We start from the raw sequence: 25,834 nt of genomic DNA on the forward strand, positions 1-25,834 counted from the left end.
CCAAAATCTTCTGGGGTCCTAGAAAATAAATCCCTAAATTCTGACAATTACTTCTCTGCTTAGCTCTTATACTCTGCCGATCTGTGCGGGATGTTTGCTGGACCATCTCATATTTTAAGGCGTAGATTAAGCAGATTTCATATCTTTAAGGTCCGTTAGTCTAAGCGCCTTTTGAATCTCATGGTTTCGGACGCCAGTGACGAAATACTGTAAAGCCAAATTTTCACGCACGTCCGCTGAACAGTCCGGGAAAGCCAAATGAGCTAATCTTCCGATATCTGAGGCGAACTCCTGGAGAGTTTCATCCGCTTTTTGATAGCGGGACTTTAACACTAGGCGGCTGTAATCTTTCTGGCACTTTTCTCCAAATCTTAGATCTAGTGCACTGGACAGAGCATTAAAATCGGATCTCTGCTGTTCAGACAACGTTTGCGGGATATTGGCTTCATCCCCTCTTAAGGATGCAGCTAGATGATAGGCCTTTGAAGTAGGGTTCCATCCGTTCGCCTCTGCAACGATGTCGAACTGGGTTCGAAAAACTTTCCAGGATGACTTTCCGTCGCATGAAGATAATTTGATTACTGTCCGAGTCAAGGTAGGTCCATATTTGAAGTTGTCACGATTGGAAACGCCCATAATTTCTCTTTCCAATCTCTGGATCGTTTTTTGGATAGTATCTAAATTTTCTTCTATTTTCTCTTTAAATTTCTCACCAATCTTCTCCTTTATTTTATTCTCAAAGCTTTCTTCTATTTTGTTTATTTTCTGCTCAATAACGTCTTCGATTTTACTAAATTTATCTTCCATCAGTGAGAAGTTCTCTTCCACGTAAATAATTCTATCACCCATACTGGAGAGTTTTTCTTCCAAACCTCCTTTCGTCGACGGACTTTCTTTCTTCAATTCATTACTTCATATCCGGCTTTTATTTCTTGTATTACATTTTTCATTTCGCTGATGAACACGCTAGTTAAGCTTTCCAGAATCTTCATTTCTTCTTCCATTGCTCTGGTAACGACCATCGACCAATTAAATCCCACTTCTGACACCAAACTGTTACGGATTTACTCTTCTGTCGGGTTCTTTTACAAGATTTGTTGGTCGATAAAATGAACAATCGTTTTAGTGACAGAAGACGACTTTTATTAACACGAAGACGACAAATATGCAGCCGAGATGAACACATTAAGCACACTGCAACAAACAGTAGATAACAGGTAGTAATCGGTAGCAATAGCAACCAATGCACACAAAGCGGCCAGACAGAATTCAGCAGAAGGAGGGAATTCTCGTAGCTTCGCTCTACGGCCTCTCCAAACGTCTGCAAATCTCCACTGTCTCCTCGCTTTAGCTGTATTCAACTGCCGTCTCACTACTACACGACTGGATACTCCACACACGACACGATGCTGCTTCTACAATGAACAACAGGACTCTGCACACAGCTCAATTCGGCAATTGCTTGAACTCTTCACTGGACTGATCTTCACTGGACAATATATACAATTTCTTAATTTAATTTAGATCTTAATTCATTTCCTAATTTTTATCTTAAATTAGTCAAGTTAACTTCAGTCTAAAATGTTATTACTTCATCCAATTCCCATTTTTTTATTTAATTAATTATAATGCCCGTTCAAGAAATCTGGTGTCTATTCATTTTCTCACACTCTAAGCGAACGGATAAAAATTCCAAACACTCACACATAGCTTTCACAAATACACAAGATGCCTTTTTCTATATCGACATGTGTCAGGGTTGGGTAAAACTGGTTTCTGATAATTTATTGGAATCCGATAATATCTCAAGCAGTACCAATTCCGTTGATAATTCTAAATGAGCCGTCTGTTGCTTCAAGAATCTTAGAAATAGATTGACAATTAATGCGGCGAAGTGATTCTTCTTTCTTTGAAATCAAATTTTAATTAAAGGAGTTTTAAATGTAGCATAGCAACTCCCAGTCCAAGCGAGTGAAAATAACAGGGAGTTCCTACCGAACTTCTCCCATCATTTTTAAAATGATAGACTACTCTACCTGAGTTATTAATAGAATTTTTTACTTTAGTTCATTCTGTAACTTCCACATCATTAGAAACATGATATAACTATCATAAATCAGAGATTTAAATTTCATGAAGATTTTTAAGTCATGGATAGAGAAAATAAAGATAACGCAATAAAAACCGCTTACTTTACTTCAAATTTCAAAAATTTTATCAGTAACTATTCTTGTTAATAAAAGGATATGCACAAAAATATAAAATGGCATAATGTAAGAAAACAATAATGTGTAACGACATTTAAAGGATATTAAAAAAACACTTCCTCTAAGCAAAATTTTTCACATGCAGACAGATATTTACACAACAGCATGCAATTTTGGTAATATTTTATAATTCAATTACATTTATAACGAAACATTGCAATTTACATGAATATCTTCTGCATTCAAAAGGAACAAATTTCTGTTCTGCCAAGTAATAAACCGCCACAGAGATTAATTAAATGATAAACTCTTCAGAACCTGGCATGACTGATCAAATTTAAGCCTCTAACAAAAGACATGTCGATCACATATACGGTCCACGTACTTCAAATTGTGGTTGTGATGATAAACACTTCATCCCACAAAACTTCCATATAAAGCTAACTAAAAGGTAGACCAAATTAACATACATCAGATCAATACAGTTACCTTAAATTTAATTAAGATTTGAACCCATGATTCTCCATCAATAAACTCTGTTATCTGGCAACTATGAACATTTAATTCTTTTTTCCATCAGCGATTTATATTATTTTTTTTAAATTAAGTATTGTTCAAAATATTAAACAGAACTTTACCTTGGTCACTATAAAGAGCTCCAGTACTCTGATCACCCAAAAACATTCTTCTAGCAATACTGCGACGGTACCAAGCCTTAGGAAACGCTAAAATTTCAGTCAGTCTTCTCATGTCATATTTAAAGGATGCAGATCCTATATCACAAATAGCTAGAAGAGAAAACAGTGTATTAGCACCAAGAATTGATATTGATGTGCAATAAAAAAAAATTGCTGTCTTACAAAAATGCATAATACTTGATTTTCAAACATTTTTTTTTTAATTTTAAAGCTCAATTGTTTTTAATAGAAATTTTATTAGAGATAGTCTAAACTATAAAAAAAGTAAATAGGAGAGTTTGGGAAATATTTAACAGTCATTAAGTTTGTAAAACCTTTAAATGAACTCATAGAATATGAGATTATTATGAAGAATTACAAGCCATTGAAAAATCTTGTAATTTATGTGAAGTCACAAAAATAAATGAATAGTGTTTCATAATATAATTTTCAATTTATATGGAGCATAAACCATAAAAAAATTGTAGAAGAGTACAAGCATTCCAATGACGGAAAATATTGTTTCATTCTTTAAAAGTTTAATAACACATAGCATACAATTGTGCATCAGAGATAGAAACTCTTTCAAAGGGAAAAAATCTCTGTCAACAAGTAAAGCATTTTTTTTTTTTTTTTTTTTACATTCCAAAAATATTCAAGCAATAAATGTAGAAATTAAATGTAATGTCTAAGAAAACCAATTTGCATTAAAACTTCATACCTGAAAAGCGTATAAGAGCACCACCAGAGTCAAATGCTCTTCCTAATTTTTGGAAATTCATGACAGGCTCCATGGAAAAATTAATTTTTCGACTCCTTGAAATATTGACTTTTACAAATTCGACTTGTAAACTGAGAGAATCTTTTCTTTCACTAGTTGATAAAGGGGAAGTTTCTCCTTCTTTAGTGCTTCCTAAGTTATACAAAAATATAGGGAAAAAAAGACAAAAAGTTTGAAGCTATTCTTATATATAGATATAATCCGCATTTTAAAAAGTTAAAAGCATCATTTACCAGCTTTTTTGGCACCACCATATGGGTGGAATATATACAAAGAAAAATCAGCTAAACAACCAGTCATGCTCAGTCCTCCAACAGCCGTCTGACAAACAGATGCAGACTCAAAGATTGTGCGATTACCACCATCTTTAAGGAAGCCACCTAAAAAATACACATATTAAGATAAAAGTTTTGTTTGCATTAAAATTGACTGAGAAAATTTAAAAATGAATCACAAGCAAGCATAAGAATCAGGAGATTTCGATGCCTCCACAACTTCCATTTAAGTTCGTAAGATTACCTTTTGATTTAGTAGAACCAGCGTCTTGAACAGCTGTTGCATACAAATCGTCTTCGGCTCTTTTTGAAGAAAACACTAAATCAACAGAAGGCAATCGTAAGATACATTCCACACGTGATATTGGCAAACAACTGAAACGTAAAATTGATGGCTGCATACGAAAATATACAATGACATCAACAGGAAATGATGCATATGCATATTGACTAGGAGTAACCAATGAAGCTCCTTCGTCTTCAATTTTGTTGGTTTCTGGAAGCATAAAAAATAATTTTTTACCGAAATGTAAATTAAACTTATGAATAAGTACATTAGGAGGGAAGGTGATGAAGAGAAAATTTTAAATTCAAGGCTTAGGAATTCAAAAAGGAAAATAAAAACATAAGTATAAATGCATTATTGACATGTTGAACATCGCGTTATTGAAAATTCAACAATTAAAAATTAGTAATCAGTGAATTTCAATATGTATGGAAATATTTTTAAACTATAAAAATTTCGTTAGATATTTTTAAGCATTGAATTAAGAATGAATGATTAAATATAAATGATGCAAAGTAAAAATACGGCATGATATTGCAAAAACTGTAAAATATCTATATACCATTATGAATATGAAATAATCAGATAATTCTGAAAATAAAAATAACTGGATAAAAAAATCTACATATTAAACGCTAAATGCAATTAATAACTGCTCTTAAACTTTAAAATCAATTTCACAGATTTTTCTTTAAACTTTAAACCAGTCTAACAATGTTTATAGTGAAATTTGATAGAAAGAAAATGAATAAATATCAGATTTATGTAAATAAAAAAAAATGACATTTTAAAATACAAATTATAAAAAAGCATCAAAAATGGGAAACAACTGGGTGCAGTTACCTAAAACAGGAGCAGTTTTCGTAAGCTGAATCGGAATAGGTTCCAATGCTTGTTCGAGGAAATCGAGAATATGTGGGCTAACAACAGCTTCCTAATGAAGAAAATTAATAACTTGCTTAAACAAAATATTTAAAGAAATTAAACATTAAATTAAAAAATTAAAAATTCATCAAATGTCGCTCAAAATTCATTCATGATAACAAAAATAATGACAAGAAAGTTGTCAAATGTTTATCTGATAAAACTTACATTACCAAACATCAGCAATGCATGCTTAACATATTGTTGCAAATGGCAGCTATAACCGTCCATTCTTCATAAAAGAGTAATGGGAGGCAATGTGTTAAGAATACTTAAACAAATATAAACCTTAAAACAGCAAGAAATCATTTTGAAAATCTTATTAAGCGATTAAAAAATATACTTTCTAGATTTGATATGTAATGCTAGTGTTTAGAAATAACGTTTTTTTTTATTTTATTTTTAAAAATATATAAATATAATTTGAAAAGATAAAATGGGAAATACTTAGGACCTATCTTCTATTTTTTTTTTTTTCAATCCTAATATTGAACTGTTAGTATGAAAACATCAAAAATATTGATAAAAAAATAAAATACTGCTTTTACTGCAACACAATAATGAAATACCCAGCACAGTTCCTTTGATTAAATATTAACAAAAGCTTCTTAACTTCTTTTCTCAATGTCAACCAGAAACTGATAAGGGAAATCGTAATTTCTGGGGAAAAGCCAATACCTATTATAATTGGAAATTAAAAATACTTAATCATTCCATTTTTCAGTGCATAATGCAAGAATGGAATTTTTCTACATCTTCATTTAATAATCTGTATTTCACTGAGAAATTTAAAACATATAACTAATAAATATACAATAAATGCCACTATACATTTTTAAAAATATAGCACTTTAAACTTAAATTACGACATCATACATGAATAATTATACTAACAAGTCGAAACTTCTTGAATGATTTTGTATTTTTGACAGGGAATAGTTAAAAATTGTTAGATCTGTTCCAAATGTAGAAAGTTCAAAGCTTCAAAAAATCAGCATGCTGCGACTGTGACTTTATAACATTAAAATTTTTCCACTTTATTGCAAAGTTATGGAAAAAATGCATCAAATCATAAATAGACAGTATTATACAGGGTTCAGAGAAAATGTCTGAGAGCAGAATAAAGATGCATACCATTAAAGAAAATAAAATAATTATGCACAACCAACACCCAATTTATTATAAGATTGCATCTTCATTTTTTATAATTTTTCCCTTCTTTTTTTCCATACAAGTGTAATATGCAAGTATTTTTTTCGCATTATACTTATAATGTGTGTGAAAGGAAATTGTAAGAAATCCAATAAAAATCCCCACTGCCTTTAAAAATGTTTCAAAAACATTTTTTTTTTTTTTTTGAAAATTTTCAACGAATCACACATTAAATTTTTATTAGTCAGCTATATATGTAATAAAAATTTTGCATCAAAATGAAAGATAAATATACAAATTCTATATTATTGTAGTAAAGATGATTATCAATCACAAGAGAGCATATTACATAACAAAATATTCAATTATTTATATTCATGATGAAATTATTTCATATTAACCAATTTTGATATGTCGGATTTCATTAATTTCAAGGGTAAATCAGGTTGAAGCAGAAATCACGTTTTTGTATTTAGATTAAATAGCACGGATGAAAATTTAATTTGACAAAAATACAAAAAATTTTCTGCTTTGCCGAAAGTTTATATATACTTATATATATTCAACTTTTCTTTTTAACAAAAAATAGTATAAATTGTCTTTTCTGAATTCACTCATGACATTTCTATCACATGAAATAGGAAAAATTTTCTTTCTTTCTTCAATTAAAACATAAATATCCCAAACAGAAAGTGGGTCTTTTACCTAACATATGTTTATTAAATTTTCAGTAAAATAGGCATGGAACTTTTTAACAATTCCCATGCAGCATTTCTCTATATCTATTAGTTGCTGATATATTATTTAGTACTAAAAACTACATATATTACATTTATAAACGATTTTAATCCATTAAAAAACTGGAAGAGAATAATTATATATTCAAATTTTTATTAACTTAAATTTTCCTCCTTAATTTCCGAAATTTTTAATACATTCATGTATTGCTTAATGTGAGCACAATGGAAAGAACAAATGTATTTTTGGAAATATTAATTATCATAAAATGGGCACAAAATATCAGTATCAAATAAAGAAACATACTTAGTTCAACAAGATCTAAATAATCAATTTAAATATAAAAATAGCATTCACTAAACTTCCCATAATGTAATTTTCAAACGTTCCTCTTTTAAGATATATTTACCTCTGGGATACTTTGCAATGTAACCCATGCAAACAGACAAGCCTTTTTAATTCTAGCTTTCCTAAGACTGCAACTAGACATTTGTGATGGATCAACAGCTAGAAAGGAAGATCGACCAGAAAAAGAATCGAATCCTCCTGTTTCTGCTTCTGAACAATATTTACTTGAGCCATTTATGCTGGTAATAGGACTATCCCCAGAAACAGTTTTAGAATTATAATGCACCTAAAATAAATAAATAAACCATTTTACACTTCACACATTTCACAAAAGAGAAACTATGGATAACAAAATCCATTTCGTAATATATTTCATTGAGAGACTTCCAATAAAATATTATTTAAAAGCGAAGGGAAAAAACCTAAAACGTAAGTTTTATTTACTTCTAATCACTAATGCATCACTTTAAAATAGTAATTAATTGAAATCATCTACAGGAATCAAACAACCAGTTGATAACCAATGACAATTTAATTACTTAAATTAAAAATAATGTGTACATTATTTATAGCGGGTGTTCCGAAAGTCTTTCACAAACTTTAAAGATAGTTTAAGAATAGAGAAATAAGTAGCTTTTCCATTACAGGATAAGGGGTAATATTATAAGAAATTCTATCAGAGAGTTAAGTAAAAGAAAAAGATACACTAGATAAGATGTGAAACACAGATTTAAGGGAATACAAATTTACAACAGCATCACCTTCCAGTTCCATGAATAATGCTTCGCTAATTGTTATTAATGCAATTGAGTTTTTGTAATACTGAAAATTTATATTTCATTAAATATATGTTGCTATTCATGTAACTGGGTTTTTATATTATTATTAACTAGTAATATATTAAATCTGTTAAATACATTTTATCTAATGTTTTCTTTTTCCTTTACTTAATTCATTAATAAAGAGCCATTTGTTTCCCGTAGGTCTAAGTGACCTTCAAAATTTGTAAACTACTTTTTGGGATACCTTATAAATTTAGTGCAAGCTTATTTTGTTTTTCAAATTCGTATATACTAAAGGATTTCAATTTAAAATTTATCTAAATACTGTCAACAGAAAGTAGTACCATTTGTCTTAATTATCAAAATGCAAGATTGTAGATTTTCAAATTACGTTTATAGAAATATGCACAATGAAGAAATTTAAAGGCACTGAAATAATTCAGCTCAAATGCTTCTGGACCTTAACTTTTTTCTACTAATTAAAATTCTTCATTCTAATCCTAAAATCAAATGATTTTACATCATGGATATAAACTGTATTGAAAACCCTATAACAGATTCATAGTTCTGTTCCTGAAAACATATTTTATGTCTTTGGAAGTTTAAATACGCTGATTAAGCTGATGCAAAATCTATAGAAATTATGAGCAATTAATATCACTCATCCGTGAGCAGATGATACAGAAATCAATAATTAATGAAACCAAATTTTTATTGATTCTGAACAAATGCAAATGCATTATCATAATTTTCGGATAAAGAACAAACCAACAATAAAGGAGGTAAAAACATTTATGATTATTTTTAAACAGCAAATACAATTCAGATCAATACATAAACCAAATGAAATAATATTACAAAAAATAAGTTTAAAGTTTATTGAATAGTGATTAAAAATTATTTACATTAAAATTATTTGAAATGAAAAATGAGTTTAATTTTTTTACAACAATAACAGTTTGGATTGAAGTATATTAAATAATATTGGGAATGGTTTTCAGTATTTTTCCCGAATGTTGATACAGCATATGGATTAGTAATCAATAAATTCCTTCATTTACAATATGAATAAAATGAATAATAAGACTACATAAACCTTAAATTCTAATAAATGGTAGCCCTTGAAAGGATCGAAATTCTTAGCATGTGCTTTTAATCTACCAATACTACCAACATTTATAATAAGATTACATGGAGTATAAACTATGTTGTGACCATGAAAGTAAGTGCTTAGAGACAGGAATGCATCAAATTGCACAAACTTCATGGTTCAGCTTGAGCCTCACGTGAAATTTGGTATTCACATTCACAAAAAGTAAGCAACACTCTCTACTGACTGGAAAACTATTGGAAGATATTAATTCAAAAACTATAATTATAATAAGTAACATTTGTTTTATAGGGAATAATAATTTATAATAAAATTCTGACACTAGTATAAAAGTTATAGAAATTCTTTAAAAAAAAGCAATGCTCACACCAAAATCAATACAATGTAATACGTACTTTAACATCTAATCCGGGTATCAGAAATATTGTAAAATCAGCCACTTGATTTGTAGGTGCAGTTTGAACATAACGCAAACGAGATGCTGACATGTTATTTCTCATACCACTTCCATGGCGTTTCTTAGTGTGGCTAGGGGAAGATAAATCGAAACCACCTCCAGAAAAACTTCTCTCCTTTCGCATTGATCTAAATTTAAAAATTTTATTATAACAAGTAAATATAGAGTTTATACATAGTTTCTAAATGCATATAAAGTAAAACCCTCTTTCAAATAAAAAAAAAACCCAATAATAAACATTTTTTTTTACTTATATCTTTAAGAAATGCCTGAGAAGTTATTAAAACTTCATCTCATTAAACTGAAGTAGTTTCTGAGTAAAAATAAAAGTAATTAAATTATTATGTAAAAATATCTCAAATTGACCTTTTCAAAAACTCCTCTTCTTTATTGAAGTCTTTAGTATGCAAGACGCATTTTCCACTGTTGAAAAACACTTTAACATCTAATTCAAAATCAACGTTTGGCTCTGAAGGAGGTTGTTTAAATGAACTGACGCCACTGCTAGCTCCACCAGGTGTTGTATGTCCAGTCTTTTGTTGATCATTAAGTCTTCTAAAAATAAACAAAACATTTAAAAGCTTCAGTAAAATATATATAATGGAAGCATTATTGAGGGGATATCGAATGGTACATTATTGATTTAAAAATGCTCATATTAATCTTGAAAAAGTTACATAAATAATGCTAATTGGAAAGGAATACACGAATATTTTATTTTAGCTTAATGAACTAAAAGTCATGTGTCAGTATAAATCATCACACTGATAGCAGTGCCACGACAACCAAATTGTAATACATTTTTTCTTTTTCGCCTCCTTTAAGATATATCAGATACAACAAATAATTTTACAGTACTCTATCAGAGATTCCGTATTTTTTTATGATTTAGCAGATATGTTAACAAAAATGTTTTTTCAAGAGCTACAAGCAACTTTTAATTTTGATTACTAAACCAATCAACAGAAAAATACTATATTTTAGGTGAACTTACGCTACAGCAACTGATAATCTATGACACCAGTAACCTTTGGTTATATTTCGACATAACAATTCAAGATAAGATTAAAAGAAATTTTCAGTAGTATTGAACATTTTGAAAAATTCATAAACACATTATTTATAATACAATAAATTAGACACTCATCGAAAATAATACGGAAAATTTTTCAGCCTCTGGAGAAGGTTTATTCATTAATAATAAAAAAAAACTAGTGTGTTTTTAAATATAGCAATAAAAAAAACCCAGTCATAAGCAAACTGATAATAATTAATTCAACACATTTGGGTGTGGAAATGAATTTCCTTGCAGTGAGTGTTATCATTCATTTTATAATGTGAAAACTAGGTTACTCCTAAGAGATTTTAGCCTTCATTTTATATTAAAACAAAATATATTACTTAGAGTCGATGGTATCTGCTTTCATAGTATTTTCAAGAACAGCATCCGCAGAACTACTAGCAGGTGATTCTGAAGAAGTTGTATGATCTGCTGGACAAGGAGAATGTTCCAATTTATATGTATTGCCATTGCATTCCTGGTTATGTGATGGAGTAGGTGTTTCACTGTATCCAAGGTCTGCAGCAGCACTTGATGTAAAAACACTGTCTAAGGATAATTCCCTAAAAATAAAAATGAATGAAATATTATTTCATTATTATGTTAGAACCAATTATTACACATTTGTTACTGTTAAACCTGTCAAAACACCTATTGTAGATACATACCTATGAACAGACTTTTCTGGAAGAGTCAAATTTGGTAAATCAGACATGTCTAAAGATCCTGTGCGTGTATGCGCATGGCTAGGTGAACTGTCTTTACTACTGGGAGTTTGAATAATTTCACTCATCCTGTAAAAGGATTTAGAAAATAGTAATAACAAAATTTAAGAAAAATTAAAAATTTAAAAAATAAGAGAAGACTCTAACCCAACTTCCGCATTTTCTTCTGTATCAGGAAAAAACAATGACATAGACTGTAAGGGCCCAGCAGCTGAACGAGTTCCAAGGCCTAATTTATCTTTGAATGAAGTTGCCTGATTAAAAAAAAAAAAAAGAACATTAATTACTTTCTATATATATAATTTAATACAAAATTTATAAACAAAAAAAAAGAAAGAAAAAGAAAAACTAAGGAAATCATAAATTTGTTTTATTTATAAGATAACAAATTATTGTGTTCTGAAAGAATAAGATCGTTTTTCTAAGACTAAATTTATAATTAGTATGAAAATTTTAAGAAATTAATTTTAAAAAATTCAAACAGGATCACATTAAATATGAATTCTAGAACTGTAAAGTCACGAAGATGCAAAATAATATTACACCTATATTAATAATTATTCAAAACAATGCATCAAACAATTGAAAACATTTAAAAAATATGTTGCTGAAACAAAGTAGTGGGAAAATATTCTTAAACAAATTTTTCTATTATACAACTTGTTAAGAATAACAGTGTAAGTAATTTGAATTTCAAAGGTACTATTATTTTTTTCCTCTTTTTTTTTCCATATTTTATAAATGCTACTCAGAATACATCTATAACACACAAGACAATTTCTTTTGCTATAAAATTTTCAAGATATGTACTGCATCAATAATTAGCACTGTTTTTAATAAAAAATACCTTCACACTTTGCCTTCGAAGTTTTTTAATAACATCTCTTCGAAAATCATTGAAAACTGCAGTTTCCAATTCATGCAAACGGCGCACTTCTTGTTCAATTGTACTTTGACTAGCTCCCAGCAATCTAAAAATCAATTATATTTTGCATGTAAAATATTCTTAATTGAAAAATACGCATACAAACATTATTTTATCTAAATATTAATGAAAGAAAATCTTAAAAAATATAATGTTCTCAGACATAGTAAGAAGTCAGAAAGGAAACAAATTGCCCAGACTGTTACTGGATATTTTCAGGCCATAATATTCATGAATATAGGAAAGACGAAGAATCTTAGAGGTAGTTACAGATTAAACTGGAAAGAAATTTTTATTTTTATTATTACATTATTCTGGGTTAAAGAAGTGGTCAGCTATGCAAAAGTAAGGGCAAAATTTGCTAGTTATTACGTAAATAAATGAATAAATGCTACAAAGAGTTATAAAAAAATTAGTACAACTGAACAAATGAAACAAGTTTAATTGAAAATTTTAAATAGAAAATATTATATAAAATACAGAGAATAAAATTAAATAAACAACAATAAATATCACAATGCAAAATTTGTGCAAAAGAATTCAGCTCTTGTAAAAACATTACTATAAAAAGATAACGTAAACACGATATATGAAACATACTGTATCAGTTTTAAGAAATATTTCATGATTTTATAAATGAGTAAAGAAAAAAGCCACTTACTAACGATAGTAATCACATGCATAGAAAATAGTTGAGAATGAAAAAATAATAAATACCGTAAGTCATTAATGATTTTGGCTTGTTCATTCATTTCTTTTTCTATTAATCTTGATCTTTTCTTAGCATCCAAACTTGGATCCAGAAACAGAGGAGGCAATGTTTCGACAAATGTACTACCTTTTCGAGCTATAACTGGTTCCTAAAATTAAGCAAACGAAAACGTTTTTTTTTATTAAACAAATGGAATCTCTTTTAAAATATATATTAAATCTAAGAATTTATTTACAAGCATAAAATAATTAGACGAAATTAGTTAGCCGATCTAACATTTCCAAAATAGAAACACCAAGAATAAAATTTTTTCACGAATTCCTAAAACAATAAATAAAATGATAAATTTTTAAAAGCAACTAATTAATCAACGGACATATAAGAAAACCAAAATACAAACGAAAAGAATGAAATTAAATATAGATGAAATATCATGAATTCCTTCGTGGAATATACAAATACCTGAACTGAAGGACCATGCCTTGTAGATTCATCCACACCAACATCTGGATAATCCATACCATCACCTTCATCCTCTACACCTGTTATTGCAGTAAGTGTTTTAAATAACGTAGACAACTGCTTTCCAATGTTTGTATCCAGATGAATATCAACACCTTCCATTTGCCATTGAACATTTAAAATCCATTTCGCATTATCTATAAAAAATATACATAGTCACAAATGTAAGCAAAAACATATGGATAAACATCCAAATTAAATAACACATTTATAAAGATTTTTACAAAATATATTTAAAATGACACATATGTTTTATAATTAACATTTTTAAAAATAGGATTTTAAGAAATTTCTATATGCATTATATCTGATGTTTAGAAATACTGAAAATTATTAAACATGTGCCATCTATAATATTAATGTAATAAAAATAATAAACATAACCATGTAACTGTAGAATTAAAAAAAATCTAGATAAATACAAACTTTAATTTCATTTACATTAGTTAATGAAGCATATTATTAAAAAATGCAATACATTCAGTGATATATTAATCTATTGTTTAATTATTACTTATATTTTGAAGAAAAGAAACAGATAGCATCAAAAGAAATTTAATATAACTCGAATAAATTGTTACTGCGATTCACATAAATAATTCAAAAATGTAAAATACAATGTTGATTTCATTTAATATGAATATTAAATGTGTGTTTGAGGATTAACAAAATTAGTTGCAAGCAAAGAAACAAAGCTCCATTCGATTTCTTATGAAATTCAAATTAAAACAACTTAATATTTAATTGATTGAGATTGGCAGCATCTTGTTTCAGAAACAAAGTTTCTATTTTGCTCTACTTTAATGTCTGAAAAGCACATACATATTTGAATCAATTTTATCTTCTATTGTTCTAAAAAGCAAAATTATTCTCTTATTTCAAAAATTTCTGTAACTCAGATCTGTATTTTTTAAATTGTGAAAGTTTTAAATCGTCAGAAATAGACTTCCAGCGAATCGCCAATGACCTCCATATGAAAAACTTAATGGTCAACTACAAATACCAAGTAGCCATCGTAAAGCCAAAATGGATATGTTTTCAGAAGAAATGAAATTTTATTAAAAAAACTGCGAAGTGAACTTATTATATTACACTTACATTTCACTTTAGCAAGCTCATTGAAAATTTTATATTGTGTTCGATATTCAACATTAGAATTCTGAAATGCCGTCATTGTTTGTTTTTTCATCACCAAGCTTGATACTGAAAATGAATTATAAATTAATTAATTTTTGTAATATCTGTATGTTGGCACAAGTTTCTGTAGCATAACTGTCGTCTATTATCTCTCCAACATCATCACTCACGATATTTGGTGATTACGCATCACATCTTAAACGGGAAATGACAAAAGTCAGTTTTGTGCATATTGTTATTAAAACGTGGTAAATGACTAAAGTCGGTTTTACTAATTATTGAATTAATTCAAAAACTATAGCTATTTTGTGCAGAAGCAATTTTGTGCGCGAACTGCAAAAAAATCTCCCGCTAAATAGTGAGAGCCTTTCAATAGAATACCCGCTTAAGATGTGCTAATCAATATCGAAACCCACTGATGAGTTCTTAGACTATTTTTACGACTATATTAGTTGCTGCTATAAAGAATACCTGCAAAATTATTATTCCAAATTTCTTGGACTCTGCATGCCTTGCATTCCTTTATTTACCCTTTCTGTTATCAAGCTTTGCCTTAAACAATTGTAAAGAATTTGACTCGAAAATTTTCAGAAGGTAGATGGCAGCACTGTAATGGTGTAGATCAAAAATGTGATGACATCACACCGGAGTTCGTTGACCAGGCGGAGATTTTTTTCGGCGGGAGTCAGCGTGGTGTTGTGCTATGTGATTCTGTGTTGCGTCAGGTGGTGTTGAAAGTAAAAGGCCTTGATGCCTTGTGATGTTGTTCTATCTTGTGGATTAAGATAATGGTCGTGGGAATGGATTTACAAATATTGTAATGTATGAATTTCCTGTTGTTTATATGTTGTGAATGTTTTTTATGTTATGTGTTTTATGTTGTGTGTATTGTCTGACTGTGATGTTATAAATAAACAGATTTAAAAGACAAATTTAGCCTATTCACTCGGCTGCATTTTCATGACATCACACAATTCTATTTGACAAGAGTTTTCATTTCAACAAAGAATTTTCACATGAACAGTTACGAAATTATCAACCAAGTTTAATTATAGAAACATATACAAAATATAACATTTCTCTAAGTCGTTGGTCCTCTGTTATTCAGCTACATTCACGAAAATTTATGATTTTTATGACAATTACAGACGGTTTTCGTTCAACAATATTTGTATTTTTATTTTTTAATTGTGAATAGTTATTCCTTTCCGCTAAGTCGAAAACACGAGGGAATGATTTACATTTAGCATTAGATATGGCGAATACTGAAGACTTCTTGCTCTCAGCTCTCGAGGTTCAGAAGAAAGGATTTTATTTTATTGAGAAAATAGCCAAGGCGTCAAAAATGAGACATGACAACGTTAAGAAGTTGCAGGATATAACAGATTTTTCCCCCTCTCAATCATTTCAAAGCAGCAGACTGCCCTTAATATAATTAAAGGGCAGATAGTAGAATGGAGATATATTATAAATGAGGACTCGGATAATATTTCTACTCCATCAGCGGCCTCTTATGCAGAAATGACAAAAGTAGGAAGACAGAAATTTAAGAATAAATTAAATGAGAAGAACAAATATATTTTGGTTTATTCTAAAAAAAGAAGTGAATAGAGGCAAAATTAAGGAAATATTACAAAATGCAATTGATCCTGTCAAACTCAAGACAGGAATTAAAAAAATATTAATAAAGGGAGCATTCTGGATAACATTCTGATTGAGTGTAGTAATGATGACGATTTTAAACTTCAGACCGAAAAGGAAAAGAATACAGTTCTCAAAATTCTTGACGTTAAGAAGCCAATTAAAATTAATCGTAAAGTAATTATTTTCATAATTTATGTTAGTATTAACATTGCAGAAAATATTCAAAATATTACGGAACAGAATACTGATCTCGAATAAGGGGACACAAAACACGAATTGTAAGAAAAGACGAAATATACAACAAATTGGATTTTATCTACGTGTTAATTTAATTAAGTACTTAAATGAATTAGAATTAAAAGCATCAAAAAAATTTTGGTCAGACTTAAATAAATCAATACAGTATACTCTCGAGTATCCAGCCTAATGTGGCGGAAGGGCAGGCCGGATAACAAAAAAGCCGGATAGGCCGTAGTTCTTTGAACTCGTTTCTTTGCCCACCAATACCAGAAGACAATGTTTTTATACCAAAACTCACTGTTATAATACGTATTTTAACACTTATCGAATACTAAACCCTCCATTTATCTCACGCGACGTAGAATGTGAACGCGGCCATAGAAGTGAATCATAGAAATAATTACCAGAAACGTGCCGAGTTAAAATACTGGTAGTTTATATATGTTTATACAGTGCACTGCCGTTTCAAAAATTTATTAGATAAATGGTAAATTAAAGGATATAAACTGTTCGCATTTTAACATAAATTCTGTAACTTATCAAAGAAGCAGAAGCTCTCTTCCAATGCCTTGACAATGCTGCCAATGTAACGCCTTACCTTTCTCATTTAATTACGATAAAGGGAAATTAGGCCGGATAGTCGCAAACCGGACACTCGAGAGTGTACTGTATTATGACAAATAAATGATTGACTCACCTTGTTCAAATTTCGATACTTATTTCAGGCTGCGATTCATTGGCATCCAGAATACGAATTACTTAACGATTTATATACAATGAATGGATTTTGTGTATACAGCTCTGAAATCAGTGATGATCAAGCGCGTCTACAGAAAGCCACTGCTTACATAAAAACACCCCCCAAAAAAGCAAGTCTCTAAAGGAAAACAAGAGTTCAACGCTCTGTTCTTTCAATGCGCCATCTATTGGGCGTTCAGGGAATCACCGCTACGGACCCTGGGGTTTTTAAAATTATGAGGTTAGATAAAATCAATCTTGATCAGCAAAGGTTCACCATCAAAAAATACATAAAGCCTAAATAATACCTTAAATACTTCAAGTTTGGGAATACTAAAAATTGCAGAAATACCGTTGATGAAATAACAATTTGTAGTAAATGCGGGAAAGAAGATCTTAGAATAGAGAATATTTATTCAATGCAACATGCATTAATTGCAAGAAGAACAATGAGAAATTCAAAACAAATTATGATATATATATATACAGTGGCTCAAACAATTGCGAGTACACCTTACTTTTATTTGATAAATGCGACTTTCAATATAAATAACACATTACCGGGTAGTGCAAACATGTTTTTATTTTTACACATAACAAATGGTTTAACTTAGAGTAAAAATAAAGAAAAATAAACGAAAAATTCCTAAATTGAAAAGTTTTAGAAGCATTTTAAATAAGCATACGCAGAATTCTGCCTCAAAAAATTGAGAATACACCAATGAAATTTTTGCAATATCACACATAGAAACAAAGTGGAACTATTAAATTGCATGTCTTTTGGCTCTTATAATGGCCTCTAAACGTCATGGTACGGATTCGACCCATTTTTGGTGGTATCTGAAGATATTTTACCCCATTCTCCTTGCACCACTTGTTTTAAATGGGTTTTGTTACTAATTTTGTGTTTTTGAACCACTTTTTCGAGTATGGCCCACGAATATTCAATGGCATTGATGTCGGGATACTGTGGTGATGTGTGTAACTGTTGTTTACAATGAAAAGACACCATATTTTGACGTTACGTGCATTCTATTTGGGGTCTTTGTCTTGCTGGAAAATGGAATATCCATCTAAACCCAAATTTTTAATACTTTCCTTCAGATTGCTGCGACCATACGGTTCATCCAACTTGTTGCAGAATCTTTTCAAATCATAGACAGAAGTGTAAGTGCTGAAACTGGACTAAATGCCATTAGACAAGCTGGATATAAAAGTCGCATTGTTAGAGAGAAACCGTTCATCAGCTTGCAAATGCAGAAAAAGCATTTGAAGTTTGCAAAAACTCATCAATTGAAGACCAATAACATTTGGAAGAAAGCTATATTTAGTAATGAAAGAAAACTCAACATTTTTGGCAGTGACAACCATCTTATTGTATGGAGAAAGCCTAATACTACTTTGGATACAAAAAATGTACGTCCTACAGTTAAACATGATGGTGACTCCGTCATAATTTGAGGTTACATGGCTTCATCCGGTATAGGAAATTTAATTCTTATAGATGGCATAATAAATGATATGGCTTACTTGGATATATTTCGCAGCAATCTCAAGTAAAGTGCTAGAAATTTGGGTTTATATGGAAATTTCATTTTCCAGTAGGACAACGATCCCAAACAGAACACTCGTAACTTCAAAATATGGTGCCTTTTTCATTGTAAATAGGAGTTACACACACTACCATAGTACTCCGACATCAATGACATTGAATATTTGTGGGCCATACTCGAAAAAGTGGTTCAAAAACACAAAATTAGAAACAAAACCCATTTAAAACAAGTGGTGCAAGAAGAATGGAGTAAAATATCTTCAGATTCCACCAAAAATGGGTCGAATCGGTACCATGACGTTTAGAAACCATTATAAGAGCCAAAAGACATGCAATTTAATAGTTCCACTTTGTTTCTATGCGTGATATTGCAAAAATTTCATTGGTGTATTCTCAATTTTTTGAGGCAAAATTCTGTGTATGCTTATTTAAAATGCTTCTGAAACTTTTCAATTTAGGAATTTTTCTTTATTTTTACTCTAAATTAAACCATTTGTTGTGTGTAAAAATAAAAACATGTTAGCACTTCCCAGTAATGTGTTATTTATATTGAAAGTCGCATTTATCAAGTAAAAGTAAGGTGTACTCTCAATTTTTTGAGCCACTGTATATATATATATATATATGCAGAGACAGCAATAATTTGAAAAAAAAATCGAATTCTTAAGAAAAAGAATTAATTATCAGATTGTCAATTAATATATTCTCCAATTAATCCTGCTTCTTTTAACTAAAGTTTTACCAATATTAACCATGCAAGAGAAGTCACTTATCAATTTGAAATTGACATATTCAATAATAGACTTGGATTTTGGAAATAGGGGTCAATGAACCATATTAATATTTAAGAACAGTGAGAGATTGTCTACCGACTTATAGACGTTTCAATAAAGGATGAATTTCACGTTCAACAATTATTATTAAACGTTTTTAAAAATTTATAATAATTATTAAAGAAAAAATATATTCGTTATTATTGTTGAGTGGAAATCAAAGGAATATATTATTGTTTGTGTTTATTGCCCTCCATTGATAATATAATTGATGCTATTTCTCTCTTTGAAGAAATTCGTATAAAATATGTAGGAAAGAGATTCATATAAAGCATGTCACTAATAATAATAAATTACTGGTGACTTCAATGCAAAGAGTACGATTGGAATCCAAGAGGAGTCAATGGAATGTACTGAATTCGTATTTAGAATGGATTTGGAAATTATAAATTCTATGGATAGCTCTCCAACTTATTCGTGCGAAGAATTGAGAAGCTAGATAGATTTAGTTATGGCAAAAAATATTGAAAGAGAAAAATTGACAAATGAACGATTAGCACAGAAATCTCAAATAATGACCACAGATTGAGCGCACTTGATATTAAAGACAACTTTATGTAAGCTAAGGATGGAAAAACATGGAAATTAAACTATTAAAAAAATTGACTTTAGGATCAGATTTGACAAATTTGAAAATTCAGTAAAAAAATGTAACTAGAAACAATATAGATGTAGTAATAATGAAATCTCATGATCAGTTGGAAGGAATCTGTAAAATAGATATTAAAAAGATAAAACAAAAGAGTGAAATGAGCACATCTGGCAGATGTAGGAACTGCAAATTATCAGAAGTGGAATTAAAGCACTTCGTAAGTGTTTCTAAAGAAAAATGAAATAGAAGAAAAAAGGAAGTAGAAGCAATGATTCAGGGATGAACATTCATATAAATAGCAAATCTTTACAACTGTGACATCCAGGTTAGAGACTTAATACTATCATCTAATTTGGTACAGATTAAAAATATTTTAAAAACTGGCAAAACTGAATTAACTATTGAAAAAATTAAGCGAGATAATGGCACATATATATAGAATTATAATGAGTGGAAGGACTTCAATCTAAAGAAATATTTTCCATGAGATGAAGAAGAAGAAGTAACAAATATTGACAACTGTGAAATAAATTATATTATGGCATGTAGCCTGAATGAGGTCGAATGCTGCTTAGATAATATGAAAAGAGGAAAAGCACCTGGGTACGATAGTTAGAAAATAAATTTTATCCACAAAATTTTCCATATTAATAAAAAGTGGTTTATAAAAATTTTAAATCATTAGTTAAGATGGGTTAATTTCTTACAGCATGGAAAAAGGTAAGAGTTGCTCTTATTCCACCATAGGGTAAAGACTCCTTAAACTATGAAATTTACTAATATGACTATTGGCCGTCCAGGGGAAAGTACTGGATAAATTCATTACCAAAAGGCTGTACTGGCCCTCTAGAAATTGTGCGATTTCATTAAGGATGTGAAACAAGAAAATACGGAGACCAGCATGGTACCATTAAACATTAAAAGCGATTTTAACATAGTAAAATGCAAGAATATTATTTATCTTCTAAAGAAAAATGAAGTACCTAAAAAGCTAGGTACCTAAACATCTTTAAAAGTTTTTGTTGGACAAATTTGTAATTTTTACTGATGGGATAATGTGGAACTACAATATTGGGGTCCCTCAGAATTCGAGCTGCGGTCAAGTGCTTTCGCTTTTACTAGCCAACGAGGTTTTGAGGTATAATGATCAGAATAACCAAGTGCAGGTCTTTGTATATAGTTTTGTTTTTATTTCAAAATGAATGTTTCATATCAATTAATAAAAATGAGAAGAGATACTATGACTACATTTGAAAACTGGGCTAAAAGATTAAATTGTAGTAAAAACAAATCAAAATTTATCATGTTTAAATACCAAAAGAATAACACACACTTCCAGGAATTTTAATAGGAAAAGAATTGAGTACTCAAAGTATCAAAATTTAGGAATTACATTTGACTTCAATTTTGCTTTCAGTCAGCATTTGAATAGGATTCAAGAGAAAATCCTGAAAATTTATAAAAAATTGAGAAGAAATGCAAGAATGACTTGGAGACTGACAATGGGAGTTATTAAGGGGATGTAGTTAGCGATTCTTGAAATGATTATTCTTTATGGAGTGGAAGAATGGAATCATGGTAACATTAAACTAAACAATAAACTGATACCAATTCATATAATCCTATCTTTTCAATTACCAAATTATACCATATGATATCAAATGAAGTATTACAACTTTTGAGCGGATTTCTATAACTCGATATAAAAGCGAAAATGTTTGCTGAAATGACCAATAAGATTCGCGGTGCGAAATTGATTGAACAGGCTTGAGGGTATGGCAAATTCAAATACTGAATCGGGAATATCTAAATAAGTAAGATGAGAAATTGATTTAAGTAGACAGATTATAAATAAATGAGAAGGTTGGTTAGGCTTCGCAAATTAATGGAAATAATGGAATTGAACTTGAAAACAAATTATTTAGACTGTCAAATAATTTTTTTGGTTTTAAAGGCTTGAGTTTTAGTCATAAACTTGCTAATGGATTGCTTGTTTGATATAATCAACAACTGTAGGATAACTATACAATCGCTTCAGATTCAAAATCTAATCTACTTTAGAATCTTTCAATGAAAATAGGAAATGTTAAAGGATATTAAAAATAAAATAATTAAACACGGGTAAGGAATTAAACTATGTTGGGTCAAGGCCCAAATGGGACACAAAAGAAATGAGAGCTCCAATGAATTTTCAAAGTTCACACTAAAAAAAATACTCGTAGAATAAATTTTTTATTCGAAAACTCAAAACAAATTTAAAGGAAAATCTATGGACTTTTGGCAGGGCAGGCAATGTAATTCTATAAAAGGTAGATTTGCCATGGAATTTTTTTGATAAAGTAAACCTGAAGAGATTAAAAGGTGGCTTTTCGTTAATCGGATTTTTACTGGACATGGTATTTTCAAAATGTATCAGAAGAGATTCTTTAAGATTATCAGAAGAGATTTTTTAGATTAATATATCTTATTATTCTTTTTACACAAAACTTATTTTCAACATTAATATTCTATATTAATTTTTGTTTTAGTCTTGATCAAAATTATACTCAAGATTTTCTGAAGTCCTCTCAATATTGATATACATATTTCATTTTCTTTATACTATGTTTTTATATGTCGTAACATAGATGTTTTGAGAATCTTCCCTGCCAGCTTTTATGCGTTCTAAGCCATATCGAAAGGTAGGTGAAGCAGTTAAGAGTTAAATAAATAAATAATAATATTTAATATCATACTTAAGCCTTGCGGAGCTATTGTTCTTGAGCATATCTCATATGTTCCTTCCGATACAACACATAAATTCATTATGTTTGAATCAGTTGGATCAGGTTTCCAGTCATCTAGAGATGTTTCAAAGTCATCAGCAAAACGAATGCAAAGTCCTAAAAACGGATTTATAATAAATATGCAACAAGCCTCAAATATGCTATTAAAAAATAAACATTCTAAAACTACATACTAGAAATGAAAAATTATATCCCAGAGGTCAACAACTTATTATTCACTAATTGTCCCAGCAAAACAGATTCATAAATTAAAAGAAGACAAAATTATTGCAATGAAAAGAGCATCAAAATATGTATTAAATGTTTCTTACAGCATCTTCAATAAAGAGTTCAATTGAGGCAATTCTAAAATAGTTGAAAGTTTATTTTCTTATAATTATCAAAAGATTCATCAGTTATAAATGAAATTCAATAAACATTTAAACTATACTAAAATTTTTAATTTATATTTTTAAAGTTTGAAACAATTTGTTTTACAACCAGTATAAAAATAAACATGTATTGAATGCAAAATAAACAATATCCCAATAACTGTCAAAATAAAATGGAGTACTGGCCTGTAAATTTAGCTTTGCTCACTAATGACCCACAGGAACAAGCTGATATTCGTGTACTTTCTAAGGTTACAACTACAGCAGCTTTCAACTCAGTATCGTACATTTTGCTGCTTACATTCTACAAAAGATTAAATTTTTTTTGAAAAAAAACCACACAAGCAAAACTTATAAAATTAATTGGTACAATATAAGTTTTAAATAATTTACCTTTTTATATCCCTCCTTTTTCTAGAAAAAAAAAATATTATATTTATTTTTCCAAAAAAAACGAATCTTTTTATATGACTTAAAATTATTGAAACATATCAATATATAATTTAAATATATAAGAAGCAATCATTGTAAAATCTTACATTTTATGCTAAAACTTATTTATTTCTAATAAGTTTTAAATGTATATACAGGCTTATGCCTACTTTAAAAATCATTACACATTACTTGAAGGCATGATAAAAAGTTTAGAATCATTTAATTATATTAACTTATGCTTCATTCTATAATTGTTTTATTTTACAATCAACTAGATATATAAAAAAGAAAGCTTTTTAGTTCTTGTCTTTAATAACTTTCAAATTAACAAAAAGCTTATAGAATTTGCATAGTTAGAAAGATCGAAAACAAGCCATTAGATAAATATTAATGTTACACAATGAGTAATAAAAATAAGAAAGAAAATTAAAACAGTTCTTTTAGAAAAGAAAAAAAAAGCATGGCAATAATAGAAACACTAGGAACCGTATGAAAATAGACAGGAAAAAATGGGATGATTGCAAAGCAATCGATTGTCATAATAAAAATGAACAAAAAAGGGGGGGGGGGAGCGTTTTAAAGATTTCAGTAAACTCTACATAAAAATTGGTCGAAAAAGAAGGATTATTTCCTTTGAAATGAATAAATTCATTTTAAAACTATTCAGTAAAATCACGATTCAGTAGTTCAGCAGAATAAAGTTCACATAAAGATGAATAAGTTTAGTTTAGTTTAATTACATTAACGTCCCGTTTTAAAGCAACACTAGGGCTATTTTGGGACGGACCTAGTAATTCTGAACTGCGGTCAGATGACGAGGATGACAGCTGAGCTGGAACCCCCTCTCCAAACTTCCACACCAAACCTGCGGGAGGGCGTTTGGCCCCGACGGATTTAACATGCACCAGACCCGCTTACACGGCGGTTCTTCGATGGAGTCGGGTCTCCAATCTGAAAACCGCCACCGTGGCCCTCTCATAAAGATGAAGAGGAGGCGTAAATATACATAGATATACTGACGTCATTCTTTATAGGCGCCAAGAAAACAAAATATTAAGCAAAATATAAGAAGGTGAAAGAAAAAGTGACACTTTGCTCGAAGAGTTATTTACTCTTACTATACCATTGTTTCAAATATCTTCAATTAGACTTTAAGTATTTTAATATATATTGTTCAATCAAAACACAGCAACTATCATTTAGCTATGGGATTAAAGATATAACTAGAAAGTATTAAAAAAGAAATAATAATTAGATCATATCAGAGAATTAAAACTTCTAGTATAAGGCAAAAATTAACAAAGAATAATAAGTTTTTAATATTAAGAAAAAAAAATAAGAATTCATAGAAAACTGAATCTAATAAGCTTTTTTATATAATTCTTAAAATAAATAAATGAAATATTACTATACATTTATGTTTATTTCATATACTATTTATAGTATAATTTTTTAATGAAATATTCTTGATATTTTAAATTAGGAAAACACAAAAAATTACTTGAAATATAGTTTGTAGTGAATTAATAACACAATATGTAGCATACAATAAATAAATAGCATTTCAGGATATATATATATATATATGGGTAATGGGATCATTTTAATGGATCATGGGGTTACAACCAGAAAAGGTGATTTTTACAGTCCACTCTTAATTAATGAATTAAATAAAAGAAGAAGACATATTACATATAATGTACAATAGAAATTCGATGGAATATAAATTCATAATAGCAAAACATACAACTGCATGAACACTTATATTTTAAGTCAAAGCAACATAACAGATGCAATTGCAAGTGGGATACTGTACGAACAATA

General features: G+C 29.3%; 1 protein-coding gene across 1 annotated transcript in view; it reads right to left on the bottom strand.

Annotated features, from left to right (window-relative positions):
- The window catches only part of LOC129959052 (bridge-like lipid transfer protein family member 1), a 133,609-nt gene that overhangs the window by 22,870 nt on the left and 84,905 nt on the right, over window positions 1-25,834 (bottom strand). The window contains exons 37-53 of the mRNA XM_056071845.1: window positions 23,969-23,989; window positions 23,762-23,879; window positions 23,154-23,300; window positions 13,623-13,819; window positions 13,166-13,308; window positions 12,371-12,494; window positions 11,671-11,777; window positions 11,467-11,592; window positions 11,140-11,361; window positions 10,105-10,293; window positions 9,677-9,866; window positions 7,450-7,674; window positions 5,070-5,160; window positions 4,185-4,436; window positions 3,899-4,045; window positions 3,606-3,797; window positions 2,846-2,995 (exon numbers count right to left, since the gene is read on the bottom strand). Of these exons, the coding sequence (XP_055927820.1) occupies window positions 2,846-2,995; window positions 3,606-3,797; window positions 3,899-4,045; window positions 4,185-4,436; window positions 5,070-5,160; window positions 7,450-7,674; window positions 9,677-9,866; window positions 10,105-10,293; window positions 11,140-11,361; window positions 11,467-11,592; window positions 11,671-11,777; window positions 12,371-12,494; window positions 13,166-13,308; window positions 13,623-13,819; window positions 23,154-23,300; window positions 23,762-23,879; window positions 23,969-23,989 (2,641 nt within the window). The remainder of the gene's footprint in view (window positions 1-2,845; window positions 2,996-3,605; window positions 3,798-3,898; window positions 4,046-4,184; window positions 4,437-5,069; window positions 5,161-7,449; window positions 7,675-9,676; window positions 9,867-10,104; window positions 10,294-11,139; window positions 11,362-11,466; window positions 11,593-11,670; window positions 11,778-12,370; window positions 12,495-13,165; window positions 13,309-13,622; window positions 13,820-23,153; window positions 23,301-23,761; window positions 23,880-23,968; window positions 23,990-25,834) is intronic.

This window comes from Argiope bruennichi, chromosome X1 (genome assembly GCF_947563725.1).
Source record: "Argiope bruennichi chromosome X1, qqArgBrue1.1, whole genome shotgun sequence".
Lineage (NCBI taxonomy): Eukaryota > Metazoa > Arthropoda > Arachnida > Araneae > Araneidae > Argiope > Argiope bruennichi.